The sequence below is a fragment of the Tetrao urogallus genome (genome assembly GCF_951394365.1).
Source record: "Tetrao urogallus genome assembly, chromosome: 13".
NCBI lineage: Eukaryota > Metazoa > Chordata > Aves > Galliformes > Phasianidae > Tetrao > Tetrao urogallus.
In genome coordinates, this window is record NC_136826.1 from 1,621,587 (window position 1) to 1,643,550 (window position 21,964).

Here is a 21,964-nt window from a genome sequence, read left to right on the forward strand (position 1 = left end):
GTACAGTTTGAAATGAAATTGATTTATTGTTTTCGTAAGAATGCTTTAATTTATTATGCTGTAGGTCTGTTCTTCCTGCAAGGGAATTCATGCTCAGTCTTGGATATTGTGAATAAAGCACACTAACACAAAGAGGAATATTCACACCGTGTGGAAGCAGCCATGTGTCCATTCCTGCGAGGAATACGGCTGAGGACTTCGTGAGCCAGAAATAAATTACGTGGCAAGATTTCAGAGAGAAGTTAAAGTTTAAAATGCTCTGGCTGTGTGAGAAATCCAGATTTTCCTGCCTCAAAATAAATGAAAAGATGGAAGGATATACTTTTAATTAAACAGTGCAGATAGCCCCGTAGGTATTAAAAGAAATTATTTTTTTATTGTATTTTTTTAACAGATGACAGTTGCTCTGGATTCTGAGAGGTCCTGTTTGGGTTAACTGCTGAGCATTGCAGTATATTACAAATTATCACTGTTGGCTGTATTGGCTTTTTGGATTAATACAGGACAAAACATTTCTAAATAAGGTTTATATAATTAAAAACAGATCCACAGGGACATTACTTAAATATCCAGCAACAGCCATCGTGTTGAAGCTTGAGTACGTCTTATAAAAATAAATGTGCCTGTTCAGAGGAGCTTTTATACCAAAGTAGGCAAAAAAAAGAAAATACATCAGTTCTGAATACTGTTGAAAACTTGTAAATGTATAGTTTGCCGTTCAGTGTATATTTAACTTTTGTTTAATGAATTTATTCTTAAATATTTAAAGGACTTCAGTATACGAGATTTGCATATAGTGCGTGCCCTTACACTGAACCTTCCCCTGAGTTCTAGTTTTTGGTCTTCATTTCAGAGGCATTTTGTAAACCTTTAACTTGTTCTTTTCAGGTATTTTTTAATAGTTGCAAGCATTTCTTATGACAGACAGACCTTGCTACTTGATATTTAATTAGGATTTTGCATATTCTCATAAGTTTAATGATATTCAAGCAATCCAGGAAATTTTGCAATTCTGAATTTGTGGAGGACTCTGATATTGTTGTTTTAAATGAGATGTCCTGATGCTTGAGGCTTCTGTCACTGTAAATTATTGTACATGCGGTGGGTTTTGATCAGCAGGATATAATAGTATTATATATAAATTAAGTTTTGTGTAAGTATACATAATATAGTTTATTAGAAATTCTGCGAGATTATAATGTGTAAATATTTTGCATATGAAGAGTAAGTTTAAAGCGATAATTCCATAGAGTCAAACTTTAGAGGACATCTGAGTATTTTTAGGAACAGTATTTTTTCAAAGGAATAAAGGTGTACTGCCTCTTGATTTGCTTCAGTATATACACTGAGTTGCACTTTTTGTTCAGGGAATCTCAGAGCATACTGCATGTGTGTGTTCTAAATGCATATGATGATTTTTGTCCTCTAAATTTCATTCTCCCTTCCGTATCTTTCACTGTGTTTCCAAAATAACATGAAATGCCATGATCCCAAAGCTTGGCTTGTTGAGATGGACGCGATACGTTTATTTCAGATGAAGGAAGATACTCAGTTGAGATACACTTTTGAAAGCTATGCATACTCTGGTATCTTTGCCTTTTACTTGTAGTTTGTGTATGTACTCAGATACATATAGATAAAGCTAATTTTATTAGAATGTTTAATGTTTCTGTACTTGAGTTGAATATGTTGGTGACATCTCTGAGCAGTGTGGGTAAGTTTGGAAAATACAATTTTACTGTGTAAACACTACATGATAACCTGTTGCCTGTGGGGAAGTGTGATACAACGGAAGGGATCTTTATGCACTTTGTTCATTACATATATTCGATTATTCACATGACTGGTTTGGTTGAATGCCATTTTTAGAAGATCTCTAGCATAGCTGTATTTGGGCTTTTTTATTTTAAGTTTGCAGATAAGATACTGCTACTTAATTCTGTTTTGTCATGGTAACATTAATTACACAAACATAAGGATGTTTTTAATCCAATACCTTCTGGAAAATACTACTCGAGAACTGTGGTGAATGTAAGCTCAGAAATGGATCAGTGCTAACAGGAAGCTCCTTTCCATTTAAACGAGCTGAACGGGCTGTCATTCTGCCGAGTGACGCCAGCAGATCCACCTGTGTGTACGGCTGCGTGCTGCTCGGCTTTGCGAGGCAGCTGCCTGTTACCTTCCTGCTGCAGCTGTGCGAGCCTGGGCCGGGCAGCGGGAAGCTCCTGAGGACAGGAGCTGGGCAACGACTGCCTGCTGGGGAGGAGAGCTGGGCTGTAAAGGGGCAGCAGCTACGATCCCAGCTCTGTGAAATGCCGCTCTGAGCTCTGGTCCTTGTTTTTGTTCTACTTTTTGTCACCCTGGTTTGTACTGGAAGTCACTGCAGAATGCTTTCTTGCTTTGCTGCGTGCCTCGTCCATCGCAGCATCGCCGTTATGAGTGAACCTGCGGACAATTTGCCCACTACCTCCGCTGGAAGTACGTCTGAGCTCTGCCTTCGGCTCGCTTCGTGCGCTGTTGTTCCTTCACTCTGCCTTCACGTCACGCTTTTGATCCTAGGCGCCGACGGAGCCGCGGCGGGGCGGGAGGAGATCCTGGGCTCCGTCTGCTCCGTACGTGCGCGGAGAAGAAAAGCAATAAGGGTTTCTCTTTCCGCCCGCTCGCCTCCTCGGCCCAGCCTGCCCCGCTCCGCCCGGCGCCGCCTTCCCGCTCCGCGCGGGGCCGCCGCCCGCCCTCGCGGCGCCGCGGAGGCCTATGGGTAAGCCCGGCCGCCGGGTGACAGCTCTCGGCCGGGGCCCGGGCTGAGGCGGCGGGGCCGGGAGGGAGGCCGCCATCCCGGCGGCGCGGGGCGTCCCGCCGGCGGCCGGAACTATGGAGCGGGCGGCGGCCGGGCCGGCGGCCGAGAGCGGAGTCGCGAGCCGGCGGGCCGCGCGGGCGGGGGCGGCGGCGGGGGCCGCATCGCGGCAGGCCAGCGGCGAGACGCTGGACAGGTGAGCGGCGGGCGGGCGGCGCGCTGCGACTCCGAGCCCCGGCACCGCGGCCTGCCGTGCCGTGCGATGCGGTGCGCGGGCCGCGGCCTCCCGGCCCTTCTCCTGCCGCCGGGCCTGGGACCGGCGCTCGGACGGCGCTTCCAGTCTGCGCCTTCACGTTCGTGTCTCCGCGCTAACAAACGCATCCTCCGCGCGCCGGCCCGCTCAAAGTTCCGTGCCCGCGGCTGGGTGCTGGTCGCGATCAGCGTCATCGGGCCGGAAAGGCTGGGGCTGCCTGCGGGATTTTGGCTGGGATTTGGGGAACCTGCGGAACTTTCCTGAGGCGGTTTTCCTTTGGCAGCCGTTGTTTCACGGTGGGTGGGCGGGTAGGCGCGGAGCTCGGCTGAAACAGAGCGGGACTAAATGGAATTCCCGGGATGAGGGAGAGAAAAGTTAGGAATTGTGCCGAGGTTCCATCTCTGTGTTCCGTTGCTTTTCTTTTAGGAGAAACCTCGACATTCTAGGAAAGCTGGAAATCCTTGCTAAGAAGTCTGTCACTCAAGTACACATCCGTTGTTCCTTGCTTTCATGTTTCTTATCTCAACTCTTTTTATCTGCCCAGAAGGGCTGTGGATGCCCCATCCCTGGAGGTGTTCAAAGCCAGGTTGGATGGGGCCCTGGGCAGCCTGGGCTGCTGTGAAATGTGGAGGTTGGTGGCCCTGCCTGTGGCGGGGGGTTGGAGATTTGTGATCCTTGAGGTCCCTTCCAACCTGGGCCATTCTGTGATTTTCCTCTCCCCCTTGTTGAGCCCTGGACCAGTCTCAGTGCGGCTATGGCCGTACCGCAGTGAGGCACGATGTGACCTGGCACTGCTCTGCCCACAGCACTGAGCCGCACTGCCGGGCTGTGCCGCACCAGAGCCGGGCACCTGCACACCTGCTCTGCCAGCACGGACGTAGCGGGGCCTGCCACAGATCTGCCATTGAGAAATCTTCTGAAGTAACAAGTAAACGCTCCTTTGGAAACAAGCTTAGGCTAACCCTAAAGAGGTATAGCAGAAATCAAGAGGTGGGAAGGAAGGTGAAATAAAGAAGCTCAGCTCCTAAGATTTGTCAGAAAAGCTCTTAAAGATCTTTAATTTCTGGCTATATGCACCTGCCTGCCCTAGCAGATAGTGTGAGGAAAGGCCTCTGGCTGTGCAGGGTTTTGTAATCTTGTGCTGTCATCCCACCTGCCAAACATCCCAGCTGTGTGTGTGTTCTGCTGGGTATGTGTATAGAGTGGTTGCTTCTGTGTCACACAATGCTCAGACTGTGAATTAATTTCAAAAATGAATCTAAAATTTCGGTTTACGTTTGACTTGGGAATGAGCTTTGTATCTGCACAAGTGCCTAGCGAACCTGTGTGGAGGAGTGGCAATTATCTCCTGTACGAGCTGAGCCTGCAGTGGCATGCAGGTTCCCCGGCCTCCCCGGCTTCCTGTGGGGCAGGCCCGCTTTGGGGCAGTGCTGCTGCACCTCTCCATGGCTGGCAGCTGCTCCCTGCTGCTGGCATTCTGAAACTTGTAAGCCACGCTGGTTCCAGCAGCTGCTCTCCAAATGCATCATCTCAGGTTCAGTGCAGTTCTACTGTTCAGATGCATTGTCTGTAGGGTTCTTGTAGACATCTGAGAGTGGGAAAGCCAGTCTTTAACATTATTTAGAGATTATTATATGAATATATAAAAATGTGGCTAAATTAGAAACTGCTCTTTAGGAAACATGTATTTTCTATGTCCGCTGTTAGTATAGAATGCAACACTGCAGTAGTCTGCAGTTTTAAATGCTAGCATAGAGTGGTTTCATTTTCAGTAGGATTTACTAAACAATCGGGAAATAGCAGTAAAGGTGAGTATGAGGAGTTTCCTGTTAGTTATCCAATTCATTCCATGGATGGCTCTGAGAAAAAAAAGCGTGGATGTTGGAAAAAGAACTGTACTTGGGTAAGGAAGCCAACGTTTTTATAAGGCCGAGGCCCATATGCATGCTTTTGGCTCTCTGACAGCTTTACATCTCTGATAACATCCAGTGACATTCTTTTACCTCCTTTGTTTGCTGAAATAATTGCGTTCTGCCCACACAGAAACCTGATTTGTATAGTGTTAACACTCATGTATGGCCTTGCTTTGTATTGCTGTGCCTTGCTATTCTCAATATACATTTTGAATGTGTATGATAAGTGTTGAGTCACGGCCTGAAGCACTGATGGAGCACTTGGGGAGAGGACCTGGTCGGCCCTGGGAGCACAGTTGAAGGCAGTTCAGCTGTGCAGCAGGAAGGGGTGGAGCCTGGCTGCACCTCACTTGGGAGAAGGTTCTCTGGTTGGAGATTCTTCCTTTGGGGAGTCTGTCGTGTGAGCCTAGATCTTCAGAGATGGGTGAGCACTTTTGAGTGAGCACTTTTCTTTTGTAGCACCATTTTATCTGCCCCGGTCCTTTGCTGTTCCGCTCCTGTACTGCCTTGCCACTGTGCTGACCTTTTTGATTGTAACAGAGTAATTGTTAAACAGCATGAAATGTTCTGTTTCTGTAGCCCTACGGGATCGCACGTTGAATGGTGCAAACAGCTGATAGCTGCAACCATTTCCAGTCAGATCTCTGGGGCTGTCCCTTCGGAAGGTGTGTCCAGAGACTACCGGGTAAGTGAGCCCTGAGCAGCGTTCGTTTGTTCTGGATAAGAGTGGGTGGTCAGGAAAGCCCTTGCTGGGTGGTGAGTGCTTCTGTGATCTCGGAATGTTTCACAACTAGAAGTGTCTCGTTTGTGCATAGGAATCTTTTGAATCTGTTCTATGTCTTCCTCCATAGTTGGAGCAGTGGCATTGAAGCGTGCAGGAGAACAAAAAGTTGTTCTGAATGAAACGCAAAGAATGACTTGGCTTTCTTTTTGATTACTACATTAAACAAAACAACAAAAACAGCTAAAGTGAATTAATTTGTAGGCTGAAATTGCTTTGTGTCATTTGGAGTACCAAACTGATCTCACTGGATTTCACCAGAAATAAATAAATGCATATGTCTTCATTACTGTTCGAAGAACATTAATATTATCATTTTTCATTGGATTTGACCGAAGAGAGAGAAATTAATGTGAAACTAAACAGCACCTTTTTTTTTTTTCCTTCCTGGCAGTGTTTTTGTCATTAATGATTGCAGAGCATACCTTACCTGATGGGTTCCGTTATGCTTTTTACACCTGTTCTTTTGTGCTCATTTGCTGTTTCCAGTATGGAGGCAGTTAATTGAGCTTGTTTGAGAATGTGACGAGTCACCTGTGTGAACAAAGACAGGCTGCTGCTATCTGGTGTAGTGTTCTTCTTGCTTTTGTCCTAGATTTAGAAGAATTTGATATCGGTGTAAAATGACCAGATGAAAATGTTACTGTTCTTGTTTTTAACTAGATTTGAAGTCATTTGCTAATAAACTCTGTGCTTAAAAGTTTGCTGTCCAGCACCAGTATATTTTAGATTCTGTGACTGCAGATGAGAATCTGCCCACTCTTGAAGATGAATTCCACGATATTTCTGACCATAGTCTGTTTAAAAACTCCCTTCAGAGGGCTTGGTGTCACTGGCACTGTCAGCTCCTTAGCCTTATGAGGGATGGGCAGCTCTCAGGTCAAGGGTAAAATCTTGGGCAGAACACCGTGGGACACTGCATTACAGCTGGCAGAGTTGTCTGTGCCATGCAGATGAAGGACTTTGTAGTAAAATGCAAGTGTGTAAGCTTGGTGCTCAGTTTATCTCTGAGTTATATGGCATTCCTCTGGAGTAAGGAGTGCTTTTGTGTTCTGAGTAGCTTCATTCTCTGTTACAAATTCACCTTAAGTGGACTGAGTCTTTTGAGGCCTGATTAGATGTGTTTATCACTGTTTCTTGAAACAAAGGAACAAAAAATAATAAGCCTTCTGGTATTTAGAATTTCTGTGGGAGGGGAAAAAAAAAAGAAAAAAGTATTTGCCATTATTGCATTGCTGTGATTTGAGCTCTCTTATTCGTGCATAATCCCCTATAATTTTTTGTCCTAGAATTTATTTGTTTAAATTCAGGACCTGAATCTTGTCCGTGCGTTAGGAAAGGCTTTTCTTTGTGTTTAGTATTTGTGGAGGTTCAGTGGTGCTGCAGGTGCTTTGTCAACACTGCTAACACCTCTGTGGGTAGCATCGATCCAGAAGAACTGGTGCTGTACATTCAGCGTTAAAAAATGAGCACAGAGTTCTCATCTTTAGGAAAAAAGTGGGTGACATTGGTTCAACAGTAAGAAACGGTCCCACCTGGTGAGTGCTGAGTGAGCTGGGAGCTGCAGGGTGGTGTGGGGCTCTGCCTGGCACTGCTGCTGCAGGAGGCACTGCTGTGCTTGGAAGTCACACAGGTAGCAGCAGCTGGGTGCAGCTGCCTTCAGAAATAAGCTGACTGTGAGAGTGGTGAGGTGCTGGAACAGCTGCCCAGAGAGGCTGTGATGCCCGTCCATCCCTGGAGGTGTTCAAGGCCAGGTTGGATGGGGCCCTGGGCAGCCTGGGCTGCTGTGAAATGTGGAGGTTGGTGGCCCGGCGTGTGGCTGGGGGGTTGGAGCTTCGTGATCCTTGAGGTCCCTTCCAACCCAAGGCATTCTGTGATTTCTAATGAAGAGCTGCAGCTGTTTTGCCGTTAGAATCCAAAAGATGTGGGGATTGTATTTCGTCATTGTTACTGCAGGCTTGTTATTTGCACCTTGGAGGATTACTGGGCTCGCTCTTCTCTTGTCGCAGTAGCACTGACTAAAAGAGTGATTAGGAGTAAATTTTTCATAAGAATTTGGCGTTTGTTTCAGCACTCAATGGAAGTGGCTGGCATACTTTCAGAGCAAAATAATTCTGCAAAGTTGGAGCTGCTATATGTACATAGGGTTCTTTCGTTTTGCTTTTAAATTCAACTGTAATGAATATGCTTGCAAGTAGAGTTCTCTTGAAAATCTGTCGAACACTGTAATATCTTTAATGAATCAAAGCTGTGCTTTTGTTGGATAACATGTTATATTTTAACTAACAGGTGTACAGGAGGCCTGATATTCGGGTAAGGTTACCTGTGGCAAGTAGTAAAACGGCCTCCTGCCTGTTTGTCCTTTGTGCTGTGTGACATCCTGGTGTGTCGAGTGCTCTTTACTTCGTTGATGGTTTTTATGAATCACTCAGGCCGTGTTTCTGTGCAGTGCAGCAGCTTTGCCACTGAAATGCTTCATATCCGTTGCTGTGCTTCCATGAGCAATAAAAGTCAACGTGTGGGAAAGCAGCGTATTTAATTTACGTTACAAACGTGCAACACTAACTTTATTTTTATCGCATTAATTGTGACAAAACGGATGCTTGCAGCTGAGGCTTACGTGCTTCTGACTGCTGAGTGCAGTATGAGCATCCCTGGGGTAGTGTCTGCATTACAGAGTGTTAGTGGATGAAAGCGTTGCATCTCTGTCCAGCCTGCTTAAGGAAGATTCACATTCATACTTTTGTACGTGTGCTACCTCAGTGCCTCAGTCCTGTTGTAGAGTGGGAGGTTGGGTTGGAAGTTGGATGCGGGTGCACCGACCTGCATCTTTTTAATGACGATTCTGTAGGTCTTGCCTATTCTTCATTGTTTTCCTGTCCCTCTCAGTAGCGTGTATGGAGTGAGGGATGATCTGGACCGCGTTCTGACATTGTTCATGAGATGTGTCTATGCTTTTATTCAGACAAAGAGCTCTTGTTTGGTCTCGCACCAACAGATGAAGTCTGAATGATGTCTTATTCCTTGTTTACATATTGAAAATGATGTGTTTAGTCAAAGCTCACAAGTTGATTTTTTTTTTTTAATGATGGCTCTTGAAATAATTGGTGTGGGATGAGTAACAAAAATGGACTGTTTTCCATTGGTTTTTCGTAGCCCTTTGTAAGGGCTTTGATCCTGGAGTGGTCTGCTGTGCTTCTCTGTCCTTCACTGCTTGACAGTCTGTTGGTGTGTTTTGTTGGTCCTTTTCCTAGTTTTCTCTCAGGGATCCCTCTGCCTACTTTAGTTTCAGAGGCAAGGTTTGTATGGTTGAATGTAAGCAATTTCCATTTACCAGAATTCGGTCGATGCTTAGATGCCAGGAATTCTTCTCTTACAAAGTTTTTTTTTTACTAGTGAAAACATTTTAAGCACTTGTAGTGTCCAGATTATCAGAAGATATTTTGGTAAAAAGAAAAATTTGATTTTTCTTCTGTAACTTTAGACTGAGTCTGGATTTCCAGTCTTACAAGTGAGGAGTTTGCGCGTGGGCTGGGAATACTGGGATGGCACAGACACAGCTTGTCTTAGTTGATGCTGAAAGGACGTGGAAGAACAGTTCTGGCAGAACGTGTCAGAGCAATTCCTTCATTTGACCCAGTAACATCTGTGCTGCTGCCTGGAGCGCGGGGGGACGTGATGTTTATTAAAGAGATCTAAGTAGTGTTCAGGCTTTGCTGCCAGTGTGATGCGAAATGTATGTACATTCATGTACAAAAGTGACTCGTTTGCATTATTTTGCTCTGAGGAGTAATTGTAACTTTAAAGTTACTGAGTCACCTTCACAGCAGTGCAGAAGTTGGGGGATAAATGTGAAACCATGAAACTGAAAGTTAATGAAAACATGGCTTACACAGTATTGTATTGCTAACATTGACTGAATAATTCTATTTGAACTATTTTTTCCTCGAAAGGCTGCATGACTTTTGTCCTAATGCTAGTCTTGCAAGCTGTGCTCAATTTCTTCTATTTATAAGCACGTGGCATACCTTGATTTCATTTTCTTCACTGTGAAGTTGCTTGTCTTAAAAAGACAGTACATACTTTACTTTTTTGAGTACCAGTCCGGTTTCTTAAGTGAAAAAGAGGGTGAACTCTGAATTCTGTTGTGCCAAGTAATAGTAAATGGGTGGCCCCAGGAGCTTGGAATGCGTATTGTCGCGTGGAAAGAGTTTTGTGTCAGGAGTGGGGAGCTCTGGAGATCAAAGCTGGGGTTAAAGTATATGCTGTCTCTTTAAGGAAAGAAAAAAGGGGGAAAAAGGGGGAAACTAGAAAAGATTCTGTCCTTTCACCTGTTGTGTGCATGATTTTTCCTGTTACTTCTCTCTTGCCCTACTGCTGCCTCATGCAATGCAGGAGATTCAGGATGGACACAATGGCTATCATTCTGAAGCAGAAGCTGATCAGGTGGCAAGTTTTACTCATCTTTCATTATTAACTGTGTAGCCAGGTACTGTGTGCTGGTGCAGTACATTGAGACCTCGTATTTCTTGTTTTCAGAGGATTTGTAGAAAGTACCAGTGTGTCTGGTGTGTGCTAGGGAGGGTCTTCATCTGATGGCATGTGGTCCAGCATTGCACCTAAGGCCCCGTCTGACAGCACGCTGACCTCTGAGTTGGTGTCAGCTCCTTGTCTGCGTGTCGTCGTCCCTGTGATTGGGTGCCACACGTAAAACTCTGGTAGTAACAGCAAATGAAAAACCCAACATCAATTTAAATGTTTTTGGAAGTTACTTAATACAGGCTTGCAGCAGTTTTTTGGTTTAGTTTGGAGGCAGGCCAATGCTACCATTATATTTATTCTCACTCAAGATGTACAAAATTAAACCTTGATGTTTCATCATGTTGACAAGAAAGAGCTCCTTTTCTCACGCAGCCCTTTGAGTCCCACAAACCACTGTGTTGTTAATTAAAATGTAGTAAATCTTAGCTACCAACAAAGGACCCAGAGGATCAATCTTGTGTCATTCAGCAATGAAGCCACTTACCTGTAAACTGTATAAATCTGTAAACTAGCCCTTATTTTAAAATCACTAATTGTTCTTCTGTATTTCACTTTTACTTCTTAATCTGACTTTCTGGATCCGCAACTCCCTTAGTGGGTCTCTTCCATAAAAGAGCACGTCAGGGTGTTTCTGACTGCTATTAGAAAATAATAGCTGCTTTTAGCAAAAGACTAACAAATTGCTAGCTGCAAATTTGGGCTGCTGTTGTTCATATTTTCCTGTGCTATATGTAGCCAGCACGTGAAACTAATCGCTGCATAAATGCTGTGTTAGTAATGTATTGCTAACGTATGTCTGTGTAATATTTATAGCAGCACACATTGCCTCTCTTAATACGGTACTGTTTAATACAATTGTGCCTGGTGAAAAAAGATGCACTATTTGTGTTCCAGTAATCTAGTAGTTAAAGCACTTTGCATCAAAATATATCGATGCAGTGCAGATGGAAAGAGAGATTTACTCACAGTTTTGGGTTTCTGCCAGGCGCTGCGAGATGGAAACAAACTGGCACAGATGGAAGAGGCTCCGCTTTTTCCTGGCGAATCAATCAAAGTTATTGGTAAGCACACTACCAAGTGCCACACTGAATGCTATTAATCCACTGGTTTGTTTACTTAAAAATAGAATATTGTTTCCCTTTGAGTTTTGTTCTTTTAATGTCTTGCCATTTTGGATTAGGAGACGCGGTGTAGATCCCTTTTCTTTGTTTTTTAAATCCAAATGTAAACATGAAAGTAATCAGTTCAAGAAGATGACTTTGTCCATTTAGAGATATCATTCTGTTTCAAGGGTGACTTTGTTCCAAATTGGGTACACAGGTTGTGTTTCTGCTTGGAGCTGCTGAGAATACTTCATAGGTTGAAAAGTTTTAAATCGTGATAACAAAGAACAGAAAGTTCCATAAAGCTTCATTTCCAGCTGTACGTCAGATTTATTTCCCTTTGGCTGATGATGGCAAGCTCTGTGTTAATAGTACAGTACTTACCTAGGAAACTGTGTGCAGTCTTTCAGGTAAAGTCTCATACTTCTCAATAACTACCATTTGCAGGCTGTGAGGTGAGTGGGGGTACTTTAACCGCAAGGCAGGGACCAGAGCTGCCTGCAGCTCAGCATAGCAGCATGATGCCAGACTTTGTTACCTGCCAGCCCCCCCCACACACACACAACACTGAGGTGCTGGGAAGCAGTGAGGAGTTCTTTTCCTTGTTGAGAACAGCAAGGTTCTTCTAGTCCTGGTAGCGTTTGTAGAGCAGGCTTTCCTCTTTCTTACGATTCGAGTATCTGAATCTTACTTTATTGTGGAATTACAGAAATCTTGCTGTTCTTCAACAGAAATAGATTTTTATGGAGTAAATGCCTGTCATAGTAAGACAAAGCTTCAATTGGTCTGTTTTCCAGCTAAAGACGTTATGTACATCTGTCCATTTATGGGAGCAGTCAGTGGTACGCTGACGGTGACGGACTTCAGGATGTATATCAAAAGTGTTGAAAGGGTAAGAGTCCACTGTCTATCTGCATTTTCTTTTGGGTGGAAGTGTTTCTGAAGTAGATTTCAAAGTGATGAATTTGTTTTAAGTGATCTATTGAACAGGAATTGTAGTTGATCCTAATGAAATACGTGAATGATACAAGACTGTGTTCCAAACCAAATGTAACACAATTCACTTGCTCCGTGTGTCTTTCAGGATCCACCTTTTGTTGTTGATGTTCCTCTTGGAGTGATAAGTAGAGTTGAAAAAATTGGAGTACAAAGCCATGGAGACAACTCATGTGGTATAGAAATAGTATGCAAGGTATGACATGGTACAGATACGTTCATTTTGAAAGTATTTTCATTTCGTTTTCTTGAGAGAGGAATCAGCATACAGGTGCTCTTTCTGCCTGCTCAGTTCCCTGTATTTGAACTTGGCTTCATTTAGATAAGACATTTCAGTTCCTCTTGTGATACTGTGCAGCCTTCAACACTTCTGCCTTTTGTCCTGAGAGTGAATTCAAAGGAAAAATGGCTGTTCCTATTGGAGTCGCTAGAGAACGCAAGAGCCGTAGTCATCCAGTTATGAAACTCCATTGTGACACGGGTCAAATGATGTCAGTGAGCGTTACTTATAATTTTGTGACCTTTTTAAATTTACCACAGGGTAAAGTGACATGACTTATTTTTGACAGGATATGCGAAACTTGCGGCTTGCCTATAAACAGGAGGAGCAGAACAGATTGGAGATTTTTGAAAACCTTGTAACGCGTGCGTTCCCTGTTTCTAATGGACTGGTACGTCTTAAGGTGCACAGAAAGGTGTCTGCTCTGTTCTCTGAAACGTGTAGGTGGGAAAACTGGAAGTGCTGGGTGTTGATTTATAACATCGGTTACAGAGCAGGCAAGCTACACAGATTTGTACAAAAACTCTCTAGATTTTCCTAATAATGTGATTAAGAATATAGGGAGTCCTGTTTTCTGCAGTAGATAGTTCAATATGAAAGCTCTTTTTGGAAAAAAAATACTATTAGCTTAATTATTAGCTATCTGTTGAATGTACTTCTGTTTGCTTGTGTGGGTAAGGAACTGGTTAGAAGGTAGGAAAAGAGTTTTCTCACCCTGGCTTTGCCATTGGTCTGTTGTATGATTACAGGCAAGTAACTAATTCTCTTTTCTTTCTTGATTTTATTGATGACGTGGCACGTGCTGAAAGAAATAACTGTCTTTAACTTTCTAGCAAAATGTCCATTCTTGACAGTAAAGTTTGTACCTGCTGTCAAAGAGTTCTAGAAATGTGACATTTGAAATAGGATTGTGTGTTTTGGAGCTTATTGTACTTACAGCCCATCAGATAGTAATTTATACCTCTGTTTTGTTATTTTTAGCCTCTTTTTGCATTCAGCTATAAAGAAAAGTTTGCTGCCAATGGTTGGAAAGTATACGATCCAATGTCAGAATACAAAAGGCAGGTAAGTTGTATAGGAGAGTTTTCATCTTTGCTACCTCTAGAGACTATCTCAGTCTCATGTTAAGATCGTAAAAGCAAGTGGCCTGACTTTGACAGTGCTGACCACCTGCTAAAGAGAAAGAGCACATTGATCTGTGTTAACATGCATTGCTAGGTCTACGTTTTCCAAGTGATGTTTTATGAAAATGCAGGCTCTGTGAAGATTTGCTTGTGAGTAGGCAGGGTTAAACAAAGGAGTAACCTGACTTTGTCACTGTAAATCTGGTTTCCCAGTTGCAACATTAATATTTCATTGTATGATCACCTTTTACCTGAAATTGAAATGTCTGTTGAAATGGTTGTTTTGCATAGCAGTTTTAAAGATAATAAAAAGGGAAGTCTTTCATTGTATTGACTTATGATAAAATCTGAGGGCCTAAAATTTATAGCTCATTTTAGATAAAAATGTAGGCATGCTTTTCTTTTTAAGTGTAGCACGTCAACATTTTCCTTACAGAGCACAAGTAAGTACAGACCTAGCCTGAAAAATAGAAAAAATGTTTTGCTTTCTTACAGGGCTTGCCCAATGAGAGTTGGAAAATATCAAAAATTAACAGCACCTATGAGCTTTGTGATACATATCCTTCTGTTCTTGTTGTGCCAACCAGTGTAAAAGATGATGACCTCTCAAAAGTGGCAGCATTTCGAGCAAAAGGCAGAGTGCCAGTAAGTGAAACTTGCACAAGGAAATGGAAGTGCTCTGTGTATTGTCTAGCTTCTAAGAAATGATCAGAGTTCTTCAGTGTTTTTATTTAACATCAGTTGGCCCGCTTCCTTTCTAAAAAGGGAGCAAAGAATGAAGAATTAGGATTCATGAGTTTAGAGCTGAAGAAAGCAGTTGAAATGTGAGTCTTAGTTTGCTTGGTTATTGTGCTGTTTAATGTGCTGTTTTTGTTTGGAGTTAATGCTTCTAGGCTGGAGTACTATTTGAAGCTAATTTGTTTATTAACTTGTGTTCTGATTTGGTATGGAATGTGTTGCAGCCATGGCAGTTTTCTTGAGAATAAATACATTTTGCAGGTAGTGAAAAAGTCCTTCTTAAATATGTGAGGGGGTGACAGTGTTCATGCTGTGGGTCTACTTTGCAAAGTGCTGTACAGGTCTGTAGACTCCCAGTGAAAACCTGTTCTGGTGTTTCACCACTGTCACAGTAAAGAAATTTTTCTTAATGTCCCATAGGAAGCTTCCTTGCCATGCAGGCAGTGGTTGTCTAATTCACTCTGGCTCGCTGCTGTTACATTAGTACAGTAAGCTTAAAGAGTTTTGCTTTATCCCAGGTGTTATCCTGGATTCATCCGGAGAGCCAAGCAACAATAACACGATGCAGCCAGCCATTGGTAGGCCCGAATGATAAGCATTGTAAAGAGGATGAAAAATACTTGCAGACAATTATGGATGCCAATGCTCAATCACATAAACTTATCATCTTTGATGCCAGACAAAATAGTGTTGCAGATACAAACAAGGTAGGTTGGTACCATAAACAGTAGTGGTGTTCAGTCTTTATTCCAGAGATTGCTGAAGATTGAGCAAAGGATATGAAGGTACAGAGAATTCGATGTGAAAAGAAATTTAAACAGGGATCTTTATTTAGAACCATGGGAAGGGAGGTAAGTGGTTTGGAGTATGTTGGAGTTGAAGGCAGCATGAGCATGTTCCTGAGAAATGATGCAGTAACACCAGCAGAAGGACGAAGGTTTCAGTGATAACAAGAGGAAACTGCATAGCTGTATTAGCAAATGTAGCCCACTACAATGCAGGATTTCTTCAGTCTAAAAAGTATACTCCTAGCACTTCTCAGAGAAAGCAAAAGCAAGAAGGTGTTTTTAATAGTGCTAGAACTATCCTTTCTCTCCAAAGAAGACCTAACTGAAGCAACTCTTTCAGCCTTATACTGAAGTCCTGTGCATGTTCTTTTCTTTGTCTGCTTTTACTTTTTGTATGACAGGCAAAAGGCGGAGGATATGAGAGTGAAAGTGCCTACCCAAACGCAGAGTTGGTCTTTCTGGAAATTCATAACATACACGTAATGAGGGAATCCCTGCGTAAGCTTAAAGAAATAGTTTACCCTACTATCGACGAGACTCGGTGGTTATCAAACGTGGACTCCACGCATTGGCTGGAATATATAAGGGTAAAAGTGTGAAAAAATTGTTTTTAAATGGTGTTATTTACTTGCATTTCTGAAAATGTTATTAGAACAGTGTCTCCAATCTTTGATCAGTGTAATTTTTTTGAAGAGTCACTTAAAGCCTGGCATTTGAGCTGAAGTTGATCCATTCCATAGTAACTGGCTCTGTGTATTGGTAGGTAGTGAGTTAACTCCTTGTGGCTCAGTATCATATTTGGTGTTGGGCAGGGTTTTATTTTCCTGAGAAAAAATGTTTGTGAGCAGTCCAGGGTTATCCCTTCTTCTTGGAAAACTGCCCTGGGAACTTCAGATTACAGTGAAGTCCTCTTGGCAGTAATTCAAACACAGATGCAGCAGTCTTTGCTCATCCTTCCCTCCTTCAGTGTAGTGTTGGTGTTCGTGTGTTGAACACCTACATTTTCCTGGGCTGTTCACAGTCTGTGTTGCACTGAGCTATAATCTGCTCTATTAGTTAATGTAATACTAAAATAAATCACACAGTTCTACAGTCTGATTCATTAACCTCTGAAATGCTTTTAGAATAGATGATTTCATTATCATACTCACTCCTCTGTTTATGATGAATATGGGTGGAGTGGAATTTGTCTCATTTACCAGTTGCCTCAAATGTCACTCATGGCAAACATGCTTTGAATTAATCAGTTATTCAGTAGCTAGTACTTGCTAACTGCTGCAGGAGAACCAGTAGAGGGAGCAAATGCTTACATTATTGTACAAGATTTAAACAAATTTATGTTCTTTTTGGACCACTGTTGGCTTGAAGGTGACTATTTCAAGGGGATTTGGGAATCTCGAGTATCTGGAAAGATTTTTTTAATAATCAGCCTGGCTTTAAATGTGATCATCAAGTTTTAAAAGAGGATTTTTATGCACTGATCACCTTTCATTATTACTGCTTTCAGTGGGGTCTCTGGGCTTGCATGGCATCAGAGATGAACCTTGATACCATCATTTCACTGATGACATTAGCAGTTTAAAACTTACATTACTTAGAAGATTAGGTAAACATGAGGCAGTCTTCATGCCTTTGCCCCTTATACAGTACTTCATGTTACCGTGTGGGCAGCATAAATTGCAACCTGATTTCCTGAAAGCTGCCATTGCTGCAGTAAGTGGGTGTGGGTGCTTACCTTCTCTTCCTGATTCATTTGACTTGTAACAATTAACAGATCCACAGCTTTACCACCTATGTAATATAAGGATAACAGAGCAAACTCTTGCATACCTGCATATTTTATAGATAATTTTCCTGCTTATGTTGAAGACCAAACTCTTTTAACATCTCCATAGCTTCATGGTTGAAGTAAATGGCAATTAACTAGTTCAGTCTACAAGCTCTGTTCTCTTGTACAAGCTTTTGTAGCGCTTTGTGATATTTCCAACCAGGCATCCTTTCCCTTAAAAGATGATTGTCTGTGTAGCGTGGTCTTGCAATTGCTTTGAAGACTGGCCTTGTGCACTTGTGCACTGAACTTAGCTTTCCTTCTTCCCAGAAGATGTTTCATGTGCTCAGGAAGGGAAGAATGCAAATGTTTAGCAATTTTCTGTTTTCTCACATTGGAATGCAGAGAATTTTTCTGGGGTCCTATTCTGGTGCTTCTCTTCCCCACATATTTATCAGTGCCATGATAGGCTGTGTTTTAGGGACAAACCTTCATAGGAGAGAGATTATTCAAGTATGTTAGAGGGAAAAAAAAACAAGAAAAAACAACAGGAGAGCAGCAGCAGACAACCAAGGGAAGGATTTGTGTGGGAGACAGAAACACAGAGTTCACACAAGTGAATTTCAGTTCTCTGCCATCTCTTCCTTTGTTCCCCCAGCGTGCTTCTGAGCCCAGGTTATTCATGGCCTTATTCATGGCTTGTGGGTCTCATGCTGTGTGTGCTTCATGCACCAGCAGATCAGGGCAGGCTCCCAGCCAGCGGTCCCTGGTTTTGTTTGGGCTGTGTTTTGATTGAGATCAGCTCAGTGGTTTGTCCCTTCCTCTGGTGCCAGCAGTTAAGAACTGAAAGCTGAGGAACACAGGAGTGATTCTTTCCTGTGAAGATGAACTTTGATCACATTGAACCTTTTGTCTTTGGGGTAGATTACAGGGTTTGTGTCTATTTTCCTACTGATAAAGAATTTCAATTTTCATTTAGTGAAAGGGGTTGCTAACTTCTCTTGCCATGTGCTGCTGATAATGGAGAACTCTGTGCTGGACAGCAGCGTGCCTGTGCTTGGGAGCTGGCTTTTGTCCCTCCAGGTGTATGTGTCTTGCTGTTTGAAAGTCTCTGATGTAACACAGTGTTGTCCAGATAACTGTGTAATTAATCTGTGGATTTCAAATATGTGATGTTTAAAAATATAAAATCATGCTTTTCGGTGGAGTTTTGGTTTACATTTGATATGCCTGTTTTCATTTCTTTAAGATGCTTCTTGCCGGAGCAGTAAGAATTGCAGATAAAATTGAATCTGGTAAAACTTCTGTGGTGGTACATTGCAGCGATGGCTGGGATCGAACAGCACAGCTTACTGCACTTGCTATGCTTATGCTGGACAGCTATTACAGAACTATCAAGGGCTTTGAAATTCTTATAGAAAAGGAATGGATAAGCTTTGGACACCGATTTGCAATGGTAAGGTGAAAGAGTTCACATGTTATTTGTCACCTTCAGCTCTTTAATTTGGAGTAGTATGTTTTCTCATCACTTTGCTCTTCAGTTTCTGCAGTATTCATTCGACTCAAGGGCTAGCAGGGAATTAGGGCACAATATCTCGATTGTAATTTTTTTTAGAAGCATAATGTAGTGACACTTCTGGCATCTGAGAGTGTTTCAGGAGACGTGATACATACTTAAGCAAGTGGATATGGAAGTTTCATCACTGATTCAGTTGCACTGAATACCTATCAGTTTGATCCCATAAACAGCTTCACTTTGGAAGATGGAGGAAACGACTGGGAGAGCTCTGAACAGCAGCAGCATGTCCATAAGCAAACACTGGGCAGTATTTTTAGCAGTTGAAAAACATAGGTTGGCGTTATGGAAAATTTGTTTGTCTTGTTCATCTTTGTAATGTATCATCTTTAAACAACACCGTAAATACACTGGGCAGAAATGAAAATTCGTTCTGTCTTTCAGCGAGTAGGGCACGGAGGTGACGATCATGCCGATGCAGACAGATCTCCCATTTTCCTTCAGTTCATTGACTGTGTTTGGCAAATGACAAAGCAGGTAAGGTGTTTAGGAATGTATTTCTGAGGTCTTACTAGTGTTACGGTAAAAGACATTGTATTGAAGTTTGCATAGCACGTGAATTGTTTTGAGGCAAGGAAGATAAGTGTCTGGTTCCACACAATGCGAGCACTCCCACAACACCTCAGTGTTGCTCTTGTGAACGTGGTCTTTGAAAATGGTGCACTGTGCTTTCCAAAGGGTGTATTTGATGTGCGTTAGGAAAGCTTCCTGCTGCAGTACTGGGCCCTTGTTCAGAGTTGCTTGAAGACTTTCTCTATATCTGTATTTCAGCATTAATGTGCTGTTTATTAAGGCTAGAGAAAAATAAGTGAGGAATTCTGCCCCTCTCTCGGAGAAAGGCTAATGACAATTACAAAAAGAGAGACTTCTAAACACCTGGTAAGAGCAGAAATCTCCTGGGGAGATGCGTAATTAAGATCACCACCTCTGCTTTTGTATTCTCCCTTTCTGCCTCCGTTTCTTGCTATTTACAGCTCGGTTGCCTCTTGTTGAGATAAAATAATAATGGGGAAGCTATGGAACACTTAGCCAATACCACATCTGTTCAAAACCTGGATCCAAAAACTGTTGGGAAGTTCATGAACAACAGTGACACTGGAAAGTCATTGAAGTTACAGCACAACAAAATAGAAAGCATCATTCTTTGGAAGTTTTGTGCCATTTGTTTTTTAGTTGACTTCAGCACCTAGAGAACATGTGTGAAGATTGCAATTGCCTTGACATACACCTGGGAAAACCAGGATTCTATTTCATCCTCGTGTAGCTTGCTTGCTTATGACATGGTGTTAAGTTTCTTGCTTCAGAATCCATGGCAAACATATGTGACATGTTCCAAAGCTCTAATAAGTGTCAGTGGGGGTGTGTGTTCAGGTTCATGCTTGGGTATGGGCTCTAAGCAAGCAAATTTACTTTTGTGCTCTGAGTATTTTGTTCTTAAAACATTCAACTTAACATAGCATGAGAATCTCTAACTTGGGCTTGGATACAGACCTCTGGATAGCTTCAGACAATGGAACTTAGTCTTTCACAGCCTAATATTTTCCCAGATTTTTACAATCTTCGTGACAACTAATACATTATTAGGGAGTTTGAGAGAAATACATTGATAGCAGATTGAAAAGAAAAAAAAAAAGATGATTTCAAGTTGGAATGGCTGTGTTACCTAATGAAAATGAAAAACACCTGCAAGATTGGCAGGTAGTAATGCAGCTCAATTACCTTCCTACCTTTAATGCATGGTACCCACGTAAAAGAAAGGTACATCTCAGGTTGATTAAAAAGGTGCATTGTGTTCGTTATCAGATGCCACCGGCTTCTGGAGGTTCTTCTTGCATTCATTTCAGTAATACACTTGATGGTGTCCTGCCCGGTCAACCTGGTTCAGCCCAATTCCACAGTCATAAGCGTGTTCAGCAAAATATTTAAACTTTGTTTAAAAGCCGTGGTACAGAACTGGCTTATCGATCACAGAATGGAAAAGCACGTTTGTTTTGCATCTCTTTGAGTCAGGTATCACTTGGCATCATCAGGCGTTTTATGCAACGGAATTCTTCTCTTAAGTACCTCCTTTATAAAAAGAGAAAAATGAACAACAAACCTTCCAGAAGCATCAAGTGGGAGATTTTAATGACCCATATGTTCTCTCTCAATTAGTGGATTTGACAAGAAGTAAATTTTCATTTGGGGAATTTTTCCACCTGAATCTTCAAACAGACGCTAATGGGCTTGGAACTACAGAGGAAAGAATTTTTAGGTCAGTGATTTTTCAGCGGCAGTAACAGAAGCTCTGCAGTCTTGAAACATCAGCTCCAACAGTGCAACTCTTGTATTCAAAGACAGAGTTTCAATAAGTGCTATCACTTATTAATAAATTAGTTGGAGCGCAGCCACTGATGTATGGGATTCTGAATATGCTTCGCTGGGTCGGAATAGCGGCCGTGTCGGCGGCCTCTGATTAGTCCAGGCAGAGCCATGGCAGAGCACTAATGTGACGAGGCTCATTAAGTGCTTTTGGTTAAGGAGAGCTCCTCTAGGAGAGGCCTTGTCTTCAAAGTTACTTCCAAATGTCATTTTGATCGTTTGCCAGTGACTTTTGGGTTACGTATGTGCTCACTGCTCTGGGTGTGGGAGGTTGAGATCCGAGCGGTGCTGGCTATGTCCAGCAGATCTGCTTAGCAGGTTGCACTCCTAGGTTTTGTTTAAATGATAGCTGTGTTGTTAATGTTGTTGTACTGTAGAAGAGTTAGAGCGGCATTTCTTGAAAGAGAGGGTATTAGTGATAACTTCTGCACGCGACTGAAGAAGAGAATTTGATCATTTTAAATTGCATCTTATTTAACATCCTGTATGTTTTATTTAAAAAAAAAAAAAAAAAAAAAAAAAAAAGTCAAGCAAACTGCTGGTTTGTACAGGAAGCTCTGCTGTGAGCACTGCACGCTGCTGAGCTGTGCCTTATCCATAGCAGGGTCAGAAAGAAGGCTCTGTTTATTCTGTAAGTCACCATATTGGTGGTTTCCTTACTCAATTGAAAGTTGGTATCTCTTAGCTTGAGAAGCCTTAGAAGGAGAAGGATTTAAGTCAAACACTGCAATAACAATCTTATTTTAAAATAATACTGCTTAAAACATCGATCTTTCTGGTTTAAATACAAGCACAATTGTTGTGCATTATTCAACTCCTTACTTTCAACATGAATATCATGTTGCAAATCACAGGTGGCACTGAAGAGGAGTTTCTGGATCAGCCAGTCCATCCGCAGTCCTGACTGCTAGGTTATTCCTCCTAGTTATGCTTTTCTTTTAGAAGTA

General features: G+C 42.4%; 1 protein-coding gene across 5 annotated transcripts in view; it reads left to right on the forward strand.

Moving 5' to 3' along the window:
* Positions 1–2,871: 2,871 nt before the first annotated feature.
* The window catches only part of MTMR1 (myotubularin related protein 1), a gene marked incomplete at both ends in the record, with an annotated part of 31,527 nt that continues 12,434 nt past the window's right edge, over positions 2,872–21,964 (forward strand). Inside the window, 14 exons of one of the 5 annotated variants that reach the window (XM_079541796.1) lie at positions 2,872–2,990; positions 5,540–5,645; positions 8,031–8,054; positions 10,137–10,190; positions 11,269–11,344; positions 12,184–12,278; positions 12,471–12,578; positions 12,952–13,053; positions 13,644–13,727; positions 14,282–14,431; positions 15,043–15,231; positions 15,714–15,899; positions 18,330–18,536; positions 19,041–19,133. In XM_079541796.1, the coding sequence (XP_079397922.1) occupies positions 2,872–2,990; positions 5,540–5,645; positions 8,031–8,054; positions 10,137–10,190; positions 11,269–11,344; positions 12,184–12,278; positions 12,471–12,578; positions 12,952–13,053; positions 13,644–13,727; positions 14,282–14,431; positions 15,043–15,231; positions 15,714–15,899; positions 18,330–18,536; positions 19,041–19,133 (1,593 nt within the window). The remainder of the gene's footprint in view (positions 2,991–5,539; positions 5,646–8,030; positions 8,055–10,136; positions 10,191–11,268; positions 11,345–12,183; positions 12,279–12,470; positions 12,579–12,951; positions 13,054–13,643; positions 13,728–14,281; positions 14,432–15,042; positions 15,232–15,713; positions 15,900–18,329; positions 18,537–19,040; positions 19,134–21,964) is intronic. The other 4 variants (XM_079541797.1, XM_079541798.1, XM_079541799.1 and 1 more) reach the window with 4 other exon arrangements.